Source organism: Drosophila kikkawai, chromosome 3L, assembly GCF_030179895.1.
Source record: "Drosophila kikkawai strain 14028-0561.14 chromosome 3L, DkikHiC1v2, whole genome shotgun sequence".
NCBI classification, from domain to species: Eukaryota; Metazoa; Arthropoda; class Insecta; order Diptera; family Drosophilidae; genus Drosophila; species Drosophila kikkawai.
The window spans coordinates 12,325,082-12,339,590 of NC_091730.1; the positions used below are offsets into that span (position 1 = coordinate 12,325,082).

General features: G+C 47.9%; 5 protein-coding genes across 12 annotated transcripts in view; 1 reads left to right on the top strand and 4 right to left on the bottom strand.

Moving 5' to 3' along the window:
- Positions 1 to 99: 99 nt before the first annotated feature.
- On the top strand, positions 100 to 2,514 carry Arp3 (Actin-related protein 3). Its single transcript, XM_017161141.3, has 6 exons — positions 100 to 327; positions 423 to 603; positions 668 to 982; positions 1,155 to 1,691; positions 1,764 to 1,847; positions 1,909 to 2,514. The coding sequence occupies exons 1-6, from the start codon at positions 284 to 286 to the stop codon at positions 2,002 to 2,004; spliced, it is 1,257 nt and encodes a 418-aa protein (XP_017016630.1). The 5' UTR covers positions 100 to 283; the 3' UTR covers positions 2,005 to 2,514.
- A 58-nt stretch (positions 2,515 to 2,572) lies between these two features.
- On the bottom strand, positions 2,573 to 5,733 carry Nulp1 (Nuclear localized protein 1). 2 transcript variants are annotated; one of them, XM_017161139.3, is made up of 6 exons: positions 5,242 to 5,733; positions 4,809 to 5,179; positions 3,832 to 4,701; positions 3,445 to 3,771; positions 3,152 to 3,387; positions 2,573 to 2,934 (listed from the first exon to the last, which is right to left on the bottom strand). In XM_017161139.3, exons 1-6 carry the CDS (start codon positions 5,395 to 5,397, stop codon positions 2,774 to 2,776), a joined length of 2,121 nt encoding a protein of 706 aa, XP_017016628.1. In that variant the 5' UTR covers positions 5,398 to 5,733; the 3' UTR covers positions 2,573 to 2,773. The 2 variants fall into 2 exon arrangements, with proteins under 2 accessions (XP_017016628.1, XP_017016629.1); XM_017161140.3 differs by lacking the exon at positions 2,573 to 2,934 and adding an exon at positions 3,022 to 3,094.
- A 128-nt stretch (positions 5,734 to 5,861) lies between these two features.
- fan (farinelli) lies at positions 5,862 to 6,845 on the bottom strand. The gene is made up of 2 exons (XM_017161076.3): positions 6,710 to 6,845; positions 5,862 to 6,653 (listed from the first exon to the last, which is right to left on the bottom strand). The coding sequence occupies exon 2, from the start codon at positions 6,637 to 6,639 to the stop codon at positions 5,953 to 5,955; it is 687 nt and encodes a 228-aa protein (XP_017016565.1). The 5' UTR covers positions 6,640 to 6,653; positions 6,710 to 6,845; the 3' UTR covers positions 5,862 to 5,952.
- Positions 6,846 to 6,990: 145 nt separating this feature from the next.
- On the bottom strand, positions 6,991 to 7,916 carry LOC108070549 (vesicle-associated membrane protein-associated protein B/C-like). Its single transcript, XM_017161075.3, has one exon. It carries the CDS (start codon positions 7,790 to 7,792, stop codon positions 7,178 to 7,180), a length of 615 nt encoding a protein of 204 aa, XP_017016564.1. The 5' UTR covers positions 7,793 to 7,916; the 3' UTR covers positions 6,991 to 7,177.
- A 307-nt stretch (positions 7,917 to 8,223) lies between these two features.
- Sarm (sterile alpha and armadillo motif) overlaps positions 8,224 to 14,509 on the bottom strand; it is a 38,022-nt gene continuing 31,736 nt past the window's right edge. For 6 of the 7 annotated variants that reach the window (XM_017161110.3, XM_070285593.1, XM_070285595.1 and 3 more), the window contains 6 exons: positions 12,423 to 14,363; positions 12,099 to 12,278; positions 11,854 to 12,023; positions 11,485 to 11,717; positions 10,158 to 11,103; positions 8,224 to 8,426 (listed from right to left, as the gene is read on the bottom strand). In XM_017161110.3, the coding sequence (XP_017016599.3) occupies positions 8,342 to 8,426; positions 10,158 to 11,103; positions 11,485 to 11,717; positions 11,854 to 12,023; positions 12,099 to 12,278; positions 12,423 to 14,363 (3,555 nt within the window). In that variant the 3' untranslated portion in view covers positions 8,224 to 8,341. Of the gene's footprint in view, positions 8,777 to 10,157; positions 11,104 to 11,484; positions 11,718 to 11,853; positions 12,024 to 12,098; positions 12,279 to 12,422; positions 14,364 to 14,509 lie in introns of all 7 variants that reach the window. The other variant, XM_070285591.1, reaches the window with a different exon arrangement.

Below are 14,509 nucleotides of genomic sequence, written 5' to 3' on the forward strand. Positions count from 1 at the left end.
AATCGATAGATCAATAAGTTGGCAACGCGAAAAGGCGAGTTCAAGCGAATGGCAAAAACGTAAGGTTTTGTTGTTATCGATAGCATCGACATCGACGGTTTGCCATATCTATGTGACACATCGTTGTCGTTGGAGGTGTGGTTGAAAATATCTAGAAATCCGTGTTTATCTGTGTTTCAACGGCCATAAAACATAAAGAAAAAGATTAGGAAGGCGATTAATCATAGCTTGAACGCAACCCGAGTGTTTTAAATACAGCAAAGGCAACAGCAGAGCAGCAACCATGGCAGGGAGGCTACCGGCATGCGTAATCGATGTGGGCACCGGGTGAGTTTCTGCGGACTGCCCGCGGGGGTCTCCGCTTCCGATTGGAAGAAAAGAGGTCGTCTGACTAATACGGTTTTTATTTTGGAACCGTTTAGGTACTCCAAGCTGGGCTTTGCCGGCAATAAGGAGCCGCAGTTCATCATCCCCTCGGCGATTGCCATTAAGGAGTCTGCCCGAGTGGGCGACACCAACACACGGCGCATCACAAAAGGCATCGAAGACCTGGACTTTTTCATCGGCGACGAGGCCTTCGATGCCACCGGCTACTCAATCAAGGTAAGGCCCCCGCTCATCAATCAGCCACTTGAGTTTTTGTTTGTAATCATCACTTTTCCCGCAGTATCCGGTGCGTCATGGTCTGGTGGAGGACTGGGACTTGATGGAGCGCTTTCTGGAGCAATGCGTGTTCAAGTATCTGCGTGCCGAGCCGGAGGATCACTACTTTTTGCTGACTGAGCCGCCTCTAAACACTCCGGAGAACCGCGAGTACACGGCAGAGATCATGTTTGAGACATTCAACGTTCCTGGCTTGTACATTGCCGTGCAGGCGGTGCTCGCCTTGGCCGCCAGTTGGGCTTCTCGATCCGCCGAGGAACGCACTCTTACGGGCATTGTGGTGGACAGCGGCGATGGAGTGACGCACGTTATACCAGTGGTAAATATCACAAGCTCGATATCTTATCAGTAATGTTGAGTTTGCAGCGGGTGAGGAGGGAGAAAGGGTTATCTTAGGAATGGGAACTCTTATGGAAGTTGGGTGGGAGTTTTAATCAATCAAAACAAAACGGTTTAAGTTCTCACCCTCAATCAATCTTATTTTCTTCCAGGCCGAGGGCTATGTGATCGGATCCTGCATCAAGCACATCCCCATTGCCGGCCGAAACATCACCTCGTTCATCCAGAGCCTGCTGCGCGACCGAGAGGTGGGCATTCCCCCGGAACAGAGCCTTGAGACTGCCAAGGCGATCAAGGAGAAGCACTGCTACATCTGCCCCGATATTGCCAAAGAGTTTGCCAAGTACGACACGGAGCCGGGCAAGTGGGTGCGCAATTACACGGGCACCAACATGGTGACCAAGCAGCCGTTCAGCGTGGATGTTGGCCACGAGCGATTCATGGGACCCGAGATCTTCTTCCATCCGGAGTTCTCGAACCCTGATTTTACCATTCCCCTGTCGGAGATCGTGGACAATGTCATCCAGAACTGCCCAATCGATGTGCGGCGTCCGCTGTACAACAATATCGTGTTGAGCGGTGGTTCCACCATGTTCAAGGACTTTGGCCGGAGGTTGCAGCGGGATATCAAGCGATCGGTGGACACACGCCTCAGGATAAGCGAAAATCTGTCCGAGGGACGCATTAAGGTGAGTTTTCAGAGTCTAAAAAACTGTCCAGTATATAATTTTCCTTTTCTTTTTCTTATTTCTTACTTCCAGCCAAAACCCATTGATGTCCAGGTGATTACGCATCACATGCAGCGGTATGCCGTGTGGTTTGGAGGCAGCATGTTGGCCTCAACGGTGGGTTATCTATCAGAAATACTCACTGTGGTTATCCCATTCTAATATTCTTTTATTCCAGCCCGAGTTCTATCAGGTGTGTCACACAAAGGCTGCCTATGAGGAGTATGGTCCCAGCATTTGCCGTCACAATCCCGTTTTCGGCACCATGACATAATTGTTCCGATCCAATCGGCGTGGCCTGCAGCAGTTATTATTGATTTATCTTCCCAATTTGAAATTTGATTATATGTATTCCAAGCTAAAGTATTAGTAATGATTCAATTCTATCTACTGTATGTTGTGTTTACCTCCTAGTTTCTGTGTAAATCGTTTATGTTCTTTCATTTTGTGTGATTCTGTTAGAAATTCCTAAACAACTCCGATGTCTGCCAGTTAAAATCAACTAATTAAGATGCATTTTATACCATACTCAACCACATACACACACATACACAGACCGAACTGAGCTCTTTGGCATTTTCCATCCCCGCTCAATACACTCTACATACGGAAAGCTGTACTTGTCATAGTAATATTTATAATTGCAACAACTGCAGAAAACTGAATGAATTGAACAAAGGGAAGAAAACGGTAAGAAATATTGATGAGAAATCTGTTTGTTACATTGATAAGCGTAATTGAAAAGGCATTAAATAAATCAATAAAGCATTCTTTAAGCTTAAAACATACGTCTTTAAATTTACAGTTTATATATTGTAAAGAAAAAGGGGTGGTCTCGTTAATTAAAGCTTCTAATGGAAAATTTTATTCAATGCATAGTGTTCGTAGGTTTCGTTTGTGTTCAAATTGCTCTAATATATGTATATACGATATTATATATAGAAATTTTGTGACTGAGGGAATAGCAAAAAGGTGGTTTCAAAAAGACATTTGTTCCATGCCACAACTCCTTTACGTTCAACGTAATAATTGACACCCTTCGACTAGTCCACGTAGTCGCTGGAGCCCTCCTCCTCGTCGTTGCTGCTGGAAGACTGTGCCGCCGCCGTTTCCGGGGAGCGCAGATGCTCCGCAATTCGGAAGTTCTGCAGGAAGTCGCGCATGGCGTCCATCATCAAAGTCAGCGACTGCTGTAGACCAGCTTCTGCAATATGGAAATGTGCTCTAAAGTAAATAAATTTGAATCTAACGGAAGGATTTAAATGAACACAATTTACAAAATAATTAACAATTTAAATGAATCTTTTGAATCTATTATTAAATTTTGTATTAAAAGACAATTGACGATTACTATGCCCCATTTTCTGTGATGAAATGTTGGTAAAAACAAAGTGAATATAAAGAGAAATGCTTATACAAACCTTCGCCTTCGCCATTTGCTGCCTGCCTAGCAGGCACCACTGCCGCAGCAGCAGCGGCGGCATCAGCGCCAGCCTCAGCAGGTGCTCCGGCGGCTTGAGCTGGTGCCAGGCCTGCCTGGGGCTGCTGAGCAGCTGCTGCCAGGTTGTTGATGTTAAACGATGGCAAGAGGGATTGGAAAAACATGGATACGGAATTGTTTGTGTTCGTTGTGGGACTGCTGCTCGACGAGGATTTTCTACAAGGATTTGCAAAGTAATTATGCACCTGCAATATATCTAGAGCTTTGACCTACCGCTGATAGCAGTTGACGCTGTTCGGCGGCGGCAGTGGGTCGTAGGTCATGATGGCTTGCTTCTCCTTGGCCACGAAAACGGCCAGGGGAACTTTCTCCTTGTAGTCGGAGAGTATCACATGCCGGAGAATGGGTCTAGGCGGTGTGCCGCCATAGCGGAGTGATCGTTTCTCCTTGTACTCGTTGACCAAGGGATCCTTGCTGTCGATGCGATCGAGGACTGCATTGACATTGGACTCCAGCCAGGGCAAGACCTCGTTCTGTCGCCACACAACGCGAGCGCGACACACATACAGGCACACCAGCTGGTGCAAAGCGGGCGATTGACTAGACGAAAAGGAAAGGGTAAGAATAGATTCTACTATTTAATCATAAAATGGAACTTACTTTCCCGATACATCCGCAAAGAAGTAGGAGGAGGCCAGCACCCGCTTGTCCGTCTGCACGGACATCTCGTCCAGCAGCGGCCGCAGCACCCCAGGGAACATAAGCAGGGCATACTGCAGGGCCTGATTGGAGCGCTCGCACACCCCATGGAGCGTGTACAGGGCCAGGGCATAGGAGTAGGCCATATTGGGCAATTGGTTGAGGTTCCTGGCGGCATTGTACTCCTCATAGAATTCCACTAGCCATCCAAACTGCTTGCTACGCAAAGCGTAGTAGTCAATGACCAGGATCATGGCCAGCGGATCCATGTCCGGCTGCAGACTTAGCAGCAGCTTGGAGATCTCGAATGCAGTCCGACTGCAGGCACGCTCCTCCAGGTACTGCGCATGCTTGAACAGCACAATGTAGAATGAGCGGTTCTCTTGGCGGCGATAGTCCAGCCGGCAGTTACCCGACGTCAGGCTAAAGTTAATATGCAGCGACGACTCTAGCAGCAGCAGGGCGCGCTCCAGAAGCTCAGAGGCCAGGGCAAAGTCCTCGGTCATCTTGCATACCTCGCTCAGCTGGACCAAGGAGTCCACGTGATAGGGACAGCGCTTAATGAGCGTGATCAAAAATTCCGAATCGATGCGCTCCAAGGCCGAGAGAAACATGTGCTGCACTCCCTGGTAGTATTGGCTATGCTCGAAGGCGAACCACTGGACTTCGCCACTGCCGTTGTCCAGTATGGACTTGCTGGAGACCGAAGGCGAGTCGGGAGCGGGCAGCAACTTCATGGTGATGGTGTTTTTGGTCAGCGGCGGCCAGGACTCCTTGGCCGTTACCATGTATGTAGACTTGAGAGTGGGCTTCTGACGACCGCGCTTTGTCCTAGAAAATTATAGTTTTTATATCAGCTTAAGTATTTCCCAGGGGAATTTCATCAGGGGAATAGTCATATGAGATAAGATTTGATAAGATTATTGCCTGGAACTTACTCCACTTTTACCACCCGCTTGCCAAAGGTGCGTCGCATCTCGTTCTGCGGATTTAGATGCCTTAGTTCAACGCCCAGCAGCTTCTTAGTGGCAGAGCCTCCGGCGGCCGCCGCCTGCTTGGCCGATTGCTTGGGGACTGCATCGTAGACCTTGCCCAGCAGCGGATCCACCTTCTCAAAGTACTTGTCCTGTCGCTCGTTGTCCTCGCTGCTTATGTGGTTACCACTGGACCTGGCCTTCTTCTTGCGCTTCTTCTTCTTTTTCTTCTGGGCCGCAGCACTGGGATTGGGCAGAGCCGCAGATGGGTGCTCCGTCTCGTTGTCGTCCTCCTTGAACTCGCTCTCCGAGAGACTCAAACCGGGCTGGTTTAACTGGTATGACAAATAGAATCGGATTAGCTCATGGCTAATGATGAGCTGGCTAAGACACGTACCAGATCGAATGGATTTAGATGGGTCTTGCGGTCGCGCTGCATGTCACTGTCCTCCAGTTCATCGTTATCTGATAGCTCCTCGTTGTCCTCGTCCTCTGGCGGCGGCGCCAGCTTGTCGGCGTCGCCCTGCAGCTTCTTTAGCATTCGCGCAGACATCCTGATGGTCCTGGTCTTCGGTTGGTGTCTGCCTGTGCCGTGTTTCTATTTATTTTCGTCGTAGATTTTCTGTGCTGGATTCTCATGCGGAAGAGTGTTGTAAAGCGCCAAAGTCGCAGCTGCAGTGTTGAAGAGTTTGTGTCTGCACTGTGGGGGGTTTTTACAACACTTGCAAAAGGAACAGCTGACTGCCTGACTTCCCCGGTAATTAAAGCTTTTTGAAAATGTTTGGATATTTTGAATTTGTATGATTTGTGTGATATTTTCAAAAATTTGGTACTATTTTCAGGCTCTCGTCTCAATTCAAAATTTTTACTGTTCAGCCAAAAGCTATTGGTTTCATTGAATAAAATGACAGGGCCTTGTGATGTTTAAATATGGTTTTCTTATCTCTAAACTTCAGGCTTTCTTTTTCTACGATTTTATAGTTCAAGACTTGTTCTTTGAATTTAAGACATAATTAGTTAAGGATTTGCTATTCAGTTTAATAGACATATATTTCGTTATACAAATCTCAGGCTTTTGGTGTCGTGCCTACAATGCCATTGCCACAGCTTACAAGTAATGTTTGCCATAATAGGCGCCCAGAATGGCGGCAAGAATGGTCAAAACACAAGAGGCAAACTTAAAGTAGTCCTTGCCCGTTGGCTTAGATTGACGCATTGCTGCCTGGTCGTGCATCATAGCCAACTCCTCCTTGAGAGTTAAGCGCTCATCCTCTAGCATGCTGACCTGCTTGAGCAGCTGTGCTTCCTGCTGAGTAATCTCCTCAGCATCGAACTCGATCTCGTCCTCCGGTTTAGGTTCTGGGGTGGCACTAGCGCCACCAGCCTGACGCAATTGCAAATCTGACGATTTATCCTGGACTAAGACACACTTGATCTTGGCTTCCCAGATGTCTTCTGGCTTCTGCTCCTTCCAGAACTCCTGCATATCGATATCGCAGCCGGAGGCAAAGGCCGCCTGGACGAGAAACTTGTCTTGCTTCTGGCCAACATCCGGGATCATGGGATGCATGAAGACGTCCACGGTGATCTTTGCGTTGGGACCCACAGTCCCGAGATTGGGGCGCACGGAGAACGAGCGAGGCGAAGTGGTCTTTAGTTTAAAAGCCACACACTTATTGTTGGGATTCTCGATGATCAGGCTCTTGCAGACCGAACGATTGAAAGGGCCTTCAAAGTCGAGAGACTCGCGAGGTTCAAGGGATAGCATGTCCGGCTTCTTGTTGTAGCTCATCATAGTTCTTTGGAAACCTAAAAACGAAGCGGATTAGTACGGGTCCAAATGCTAAAAATCGGAGAAAACTAACTGAAAGAAATATGACTCCAAAACTGAAATTTTTCGTTCCACTTTCTGCCCTGACAAAAGCGAAGTGAGCAGCGCTTGCCTCGATGAGCATTGCCGCCATCTTCGATAGTAATCGAATTAGGGAATTTCCACTGCACAGCATTTCCGAAAAATAACAGTGATATTCGGGAATATCTGTTTCCATTGGGCCAAATTGAATTTTGTATTTATTTTAACAGAAATGGATCGATTCTGACTGACCCTACTACAAACCGTAGGGGTATAAAAAACCTCGTCTCTGTATATCGTTTTATTTATATTTTTTTATATTTATCACTACCATTTCGTAAGGAGCCAAGGGGAAGTACCAATAACCATCTTCCTTTTAATTAAGCACGCAAAGCTTTATGTACTTGTGAGAATGGAAATCAAGCCTGGATCGCTATTCGCTTTAATTGACAATGAATTTGTGTCCAATTATTGGACAAGCTCACAAATAATGTTTGCCATAATATGCGCCAACAAGGGCGGCTATGATAGTTAAAACACAACAGGCAAATTTGAACATGTTCCTGCCCCGTTGTTTGGGACGAATTCCCTGGTCCTGCAGGATTTCAACCTCCCCCTTAAGGGCTTCCTCAAGCTTGTCTGCCACCACAGTCTGACCATCTTGCTTGCTTGGGGAGTCAGTAGCACCACCTAAAGCCCGATCTAAATGCTCGTTCGATGCCTTGTTTGATTTCCTCTCCGGGACAATTTCACACTTGATCTTAGCGTCCCAGATGTCGCTTGGTTTTTGCTCTTTCCAAAAGTCCTGCAGATTGATATCAGGGCCGGAGGCTTTGGCCGCCATAATGAGAAACTTGTGTCGCTTCTGGCCATCATTTGACGCGGTGGGCTGCATGGTGATGTTCACAGAGACTGTCTGGTCGGGCTCCAGAACCCCGACATTGGGACGTACAAAGAACAAATGCGGCGAAGTGGTCTTTAGCTTAAAGGCCACACTCTGCTTCTTTCCGGGATTTTTGATCACGAGATTCTTGCTCACAGAACTGCCGAAGGGACCTTCAAAGACGAGCTGGTCCCGCGGCTCCAGGGAAAGCATTATTATTCTTTTATTTTCTTTATGTATTTTAAATCGATGTGAATTAGTACGGGTCCGAATGAGAAGTGACAAATGAAACGAACAGAAAGAAAAATATAAAATTCCGAAGGTTAAAGTTTTCAGTTGAACTGAGAAAACTAAAGTTAACTGGATAGCCGACTTTGTTTGATATTTAAAGACGAGATGGTTATGGTTAAAAATACATGGTTATGAAGATAGAAAGATGTAGTACCTTATGGTGTTGGAAATGACTTTCGGCAGGGGTTCAAATTCCAAACTTATTATTACTTAAATCATAATCAATCCTATATTTCAGGAATATTTTATATAGTACATATATCTACAAACCTACCTGTCTTTGAAACTCACACTGTATATAATACTGCATTGGATTATAGGCAATAATTTTTAATAATTAATATTCAGATATATATAATTTAATTTTTTATTTAATTTTTAATCGTCTTATTTTCGTTTGATTTTTTATCAATATTTACAAAAATTCGATGGGTGTTCGTTGTTGAGTGTTCGCTTGCCTTATGGGCTCCACTACCAAAATATCATGCGCCCAGCATTTGGAGAAGTGGCCTTGGACAGGATAATGCCCGACAGTTCCTCGTCCTCCGGTTCATTGCTGTGTCGAGTGGGAGGAGGATTAAAATGGTTAACAGGACTCGGTTCGATTATGCAATACAATATATACACGTTTATTGGTATTGATATTCGCTTCGTAGGTTTTTTTTTTATATCTTTTTTAATTTGTTGGTTTTGTTTGTTTTTGCAATAAATAACAATGAATGTTGGTTGGTTGTCGAGACAGCGTATGCTGGATGCTGAGAGGGCATCGGGTTGTGAATGCGATTCGACTCGATTTGGAGGGTGGTGAGTTTTGGTGGTTTTGTGGGCGGGGTGCAGTACAACAGGCACAACGATAACAACAGTTATGTTACAACGGATTGCGGTAGCCAGTATCGCTTTTACGGTCTACAAATAGAATCCGACACAGGGTCCCGGATAGATGGAGATAGAGATAGAGAGGGAAGAGAAGAAAGATATATAAAATATATACAAATAATAAACAAATCGAGTTCCGTTAGCGGGCACAAACACAAATTCCAAAGAACGAAACACAAAATCATATAACAAAATCGGTATGGAGACATGCAGATGATGAGGTATGAGGAGTTTTTGAGTTTAAAAAGCGGGGGAAAAAGGGGGCCAGGGGCAATAATACACAGTTCATTTCAATTAAGTCGCATTTTATTTATGTTGTTGTCCTCTTTTTTTATTTTTGCTTTTGTTTTTGTTTTGTTTTTTGTTTGTTTTCAACTTTTTAGGCACTAGTTAAATATTAAAAATATATTGCAAAAATCAATAAAAATATGCCTTAAAAACTCCTGCGCTAAAAATTAGGTTTTGTACAGCATCTGTTGTAAAATTGTTGCATTAAGTAAATTTCGATTATACGTAGTTTAAATATCACTTAAATATTTTCGTTTTAAGCCACACAATTGGGTTAATTTCAAATTTACGCTTGCGGACGGTTACAAGAACAAATTGCATACGCGAGAAATGTACAAATTTTAAATATATTAATTATAAATAGCGTATTAAATATATAAGTTGGGTTTTTTGTTTTTTGTTTCCTTTTCGTTTCGATTTCCAATGTATGTATTTTTGTTTCTTGTGGTGTTTAAAATTAGTTTTGTGCTCTATAAATTAGGTTTCGTAGTTATGCAGTCGTTAAGTGTGTGTTCTTGTTTTCCATAAATTAGTTTTGTAGTTTAAATTCGCTTATTCTTTTGTAAAAAAAAATTGTTTTTCAAAATCAACAACTAATCACAAGGCAAATAGAGTTTTTTTTAAGAGAGAGAGAAAGGAGGGAGGCGCGGGCGTCGTTCTACTTTCTTTTTTAGCCTTTTTGGGCAACGCAGGCGAGTGCTTTAGTGGATGCTTGGCGGATCAACGAGTGGCGAGTAAAATATAGCGAGCGAGTACCAACACCAGAGAGATAAAGAGAAATGGACAGCGATTTGATATAGAGAGATAGAGATATATATGGGCTGTGATTGGGAATGCAGGGGCTTATTGGACGGATGAGTGAGTGAACAGGTGAGATTCTTTTTAGATGGCACAAATGCAGCGAATGGCAAGTAACGGGTTAACAGGCATTTAGTGAGCGAGTGCCCCATTTTCACGATCTGATTATCTAATTCGTTTCTTTTGTAACTTTCGTTTGACCGAAATCAGTTCGTGAAAATGTGGCTAGAATTCAGTTTCAGAAGCAGACAGCGAGTGACGAGCGACGAGTTGGGTCAGCGAGTCCTGGTCCTCCTCGTCCCATCGCCTCCTCGTTATGGCTTACTTTTTCATCAGCGAGCGGACCTTCTTCATCGTTCGATTGAAGATCGTCTTGTTGTTGGCTGTTCCCCCGGCACTGTAGTTGGAGCCGAGGGACGAGTTGGAGGTCTTGTTGCTGGTCAAGCTGGCTCCCCGATGGACTGAGGCCGAAGCCCTCTGTTGATTGCCATGCCTCAGGCACCCATCCGACTGATCCTCCCGCTCACTCTCCGTAGCGCTCACACCGTCGGGACTCTGGCGCTCCCTCACTCTCTCCCTCGCCGGCTGCGGCGGCCGCTCAGGTGTGGGCGACTTGGAAGAGGAGGAAGTATCCCTACGCTGAGGTTGCGGGGTCATTGGAATGGCCAGATTCTGCATACTCTGCGTACCCTCTGATGGTTCGCCAGGGGGAGGCAGTAGCTCTGCTAGAGTTTGCTTGCTGAGGATGTGGTCCAGACTCCGGGACTTCCTGTGCTGCTGCACGCTCGCCGGCGAGGCCAGGCTATGTTTGTCCCGTCGGGTCACTGGCTCGATGACAACTTCCGTTTCCTCCTCCTCCGGTTGCAGGGTGCACGTGGAACTGGCATTCGTTAGAGCTGTACTTCCCGCTGTGACCATTGCCGCAACTGCTGCTATCCTTTGCTCGGGAGTTGCGGGCACCGAGCCCGCCTGATCCAGCAACCCATCCACGCTGTGCGATCGATAGCTGTTTCCCATCCCGGAACCGGAACCATGGCCCAGTCCTGCCGCCGAGCTTCGCCTGGGTGGCAGATATGTCAACGGCGTCATATTCTGCATGGACGCCGACCCGGCCCCTGACTTGTGGAGCAGGGCGGCCTGCTGGGTCCGATAGGGGGGCAGGATCTGGGAGCGCTTCGAGGGAGCGCGCGAGTAGCCGCTCAGCTGCGAGGTGCTGCCTCGTTGGCGGGCCGGCGAGGGGGATTGGCGGTACCTATTTGCCTGGTGATTAGCTGTGAGCGCGTGAGTCGGCGTTTCAAGCGATTTCGAGTGTGTGTGGCAACCAGAATTAAATCAATTATTAATTGGTAAGAGTAAAGAGTAATGGTTGGTGAGTGTCGGGTATCGAGTAAGGGATGAGTGGTGAGTAAAGTGAGTAGAGAGTTGGGTGGGTAGAGAGTTGTACTAGAGAGTGTGGGTGTGTGTGACTTGAGGATCTCTGCTTAGGACTAAAAACATAAGTATTCGAGTTGGCTAGCTCTGTAAATCTTTAGCTTAACTTCGCTCACTCTACGCTGGAGCCGCCGCCTGGGGACCCTGGCTTGAGCTTGAGCTTGGATTTGAGTTGGAGTTGGGAGTAGTAGTAGTAGTAGTTGTAGTACTCGTTGGCCCACCTTGTCCGCTGCCATTGGCCGAGGCCATTAGGCCATCCACCACACTGCCTGCGCCGCCTCCGCCGCCGCCGCCACCACCTCCGGATCCTCCTGCTCCACTGCCTCCGACCGGAGCTCCAACACCGCTCTGGTAGTCGGAGTCGTTGCTGTGCATTCTTTGGTATGAGACCGAACCGGGCGTGCCGGGCACCATGGCCGCAATGCGATCGATATTCTTTTCGCCGCGCAAAAATCTGCCGCATCAGAAGAATGGGAATCGTTTAAGTTTCAAGTTTTTGGAGTTGATTAACTGGTTATCAGGCTATCGGTAATGGAGTACACCATCCTAGTCCCAGGCTAATCCAGGTCTAAATGCGTCGCTTAATGTACCTTTCGAGCTTATCGATGCAGGCGTCCTGGTAGTCGTGGATCCAACTAACCCCGTTGAAATGCGCCACGCTGCGCATATCCTCCGGCAGTCGCTCCACCTCTGGCCAATCGAAGTGCTGGTCCATGATGGGTATAATGTTGCAGTTCGAATTCAGGGCAGCCACGATTTCCTACGGATCAGAGAATAGAGAAACTGATTGAGCATCGTTTGGAGGGGGAAAAGAGGCGGTCTGAGGGCTACTCACACGATGGACCCAGTCCTTGCAGTCCTCGTCGTTGATACAGCGATGCAGGGCCTCGGGAGTTAATACTAAGACAAAGTTCTTGGCCTGCCGAATACTGTTCAAGAGTCCGTTGTCGAATTTGCCCGCCTCCAGACGCTCCACGTCAATGAACACGGAGAAGCCGCGCAGCTGCAGGTGAACCTAAAAGAGGAAAGAGAAATCTAGTAAGTCGCCATATTCTATGATTAATTTTAATTCCTAAATCAATACTATCAACAAGTTTCTACTGGTCACCCTTGCGTATACGCAATTTACTTTTCATAGATTTTTATCAAGTATACGCACCTTGAGCAGACTGGCCAACTGGGATCCATTGGAGCGCCTGTAGCTCACAAACACATCCAGGGTCTTGGCCATATTCTCCTCTGATGAGCTGGGCAGCGAGTTCTCCAGGTTCTTGACTGCATTCAGGATACGCAACCGATGGATTGAATTGTGGATGCCACACTCCGTCATCAGCATATCCTCATTGACATGCGGCAAAGCACACTTATCGATACCGGCATTCAGCATGGCGTACGTGTACGTGCAGTAATCAGTGCCAATCTCCGACAGGAACTGGTGCATCTTGGCCGTGTCCTTGGAGGAGTAGTCGGCCATGCGCTTGAGATTTTGCAGCTCGCGCTCGAAACGCTTCAGCAGGATTCCATTGCCGATGCCAATGTCAGCGCGCAGATTGTCCTGGTTGAGCTTCAGCAGCAGATCACCGTCCACCTGGGACTCTTGGAACTTGTCGATATAGTCATTGAAACCGATCTGCTTCACCCACTCCTGCACATCCTCCACGGACCACAGTGGCACCTGCTGGGACAGCTTGTGCGGCACCGTCTCCCCGATTAATCTCAGTGCCTGAGCGGCAAACTTAGAGGCGATGGCATTGGGGCAACTGGCCACCGTTTTCAGGGCTTCGATGGCATTGATCTCCCGGAAGATATCGGTGTTTCCCTGCTCCCTCTTGATGCCTGCCTCCATGCAGAAGTGGAAGGCAGCCAGGTTGCGGGCCTCCTCGCGGTTGGAACTCAGGACGGGCACAAGGCGCTGGAGCCAGTGCTTGCTCTGTCCATGGGCATGGGCCAGATTGGATCTCGCAAAGGCGGAGGGATCGTGGGAGGTGACAAAGGGTTCCACCAGGTCCAAGCAACCAGACTTGAGCACCTCGGCTTCAATCTCCTTGTTGGCCACCAGCACAGCGATGGCAAGGCACGCATAGTACTTGATGTTGTCGTCGTTGTGGAAGGCCAGCGGGAACAGCCACATGGGCACCTTTCGCACGATCATCTCCTCCTGGTTCTCGGCGCCACCATACAGCGACAGATTCGCCAGGGCACTGGCACAATGACGCAGGGTCTCCACATCGCTGGTGCGGCACTCAAAGAGTACGGCATCCAGGCCGCCCAGCCTTATCACATCGGAACAGGTTCCCTCCGAGTGCTTGAAGAGGTGCTCCAGGATGCCAGTGCCGACGCGGGAGTGCTCCATATTCGACTTCTTGGTGCAGACGCAGGCCACATTCACCACCTTGTCCAGGCCATTGTCCACCACGTGCTTGCGGTTTTCGGTGGTTAGACACTGCTCCAGGAGCTGGGCGGAGGAAAACTGCAGGTCGGGCTTGACGCAGTTCTTCATCAGCAGATCGAGGCCGCCGCTTTGGCGCAGGGAGTTGCACAGCGAGTAGCCCAGCTCGTGGCCATGTGTTGGCACAGCCCAAGCTCTACGTATCACCTCGTTGATCTTCTCTAGGTACTGAGACTTCTCCTTGCCGCCGACAGAGGTGTGGGCCACCGTACTTCCGCCGCCGCCGCCGCCCCGTTCGTCCTCTTGTAGGGAGCTAACTATCGAGGTCAGCATGTTAGAATACTTGTTGATCGTCTGCTCGATCTCCTGCTGGCCACTGCCCGCTGTTAGCGACTTGAGGTCGTCCAACTTGAGATCGGTGAGCTTTACCATCTGGCCGTTCATCGCGGACATTTGGGAGGAGCTGGTGATCATGCTGCTGCCAGAACTGGAGACGCCCTTGTGCGTCATCGAGTAGTTGGCCTGCGAGGCAGAGGACACGTGCTTCTCCTGGCTGATGATCCCATTGGAGGTCATCATCTGCGACTGCTGGGACTGGGAGATTGCCTTCTTGTCCGCGGAGAAGTTGTCGCTCTGCACCGTAATACTGGTGGCGGCCACATTGTTGCTCGCCTGCTGTGTGATGTCACCGGTGCGCAGCGAGAGCGCTTCCTGGAATATCCACGTGAAGTGGAAATATGGAGATACCGTTAGTTATTAGAATGGTAAGTAAATTTAATATATATATATATATATATATCAGCAAAAGACTTAATAACATGCTGCAAATGATCACCTATAACAGAAGGAGTCTTTCA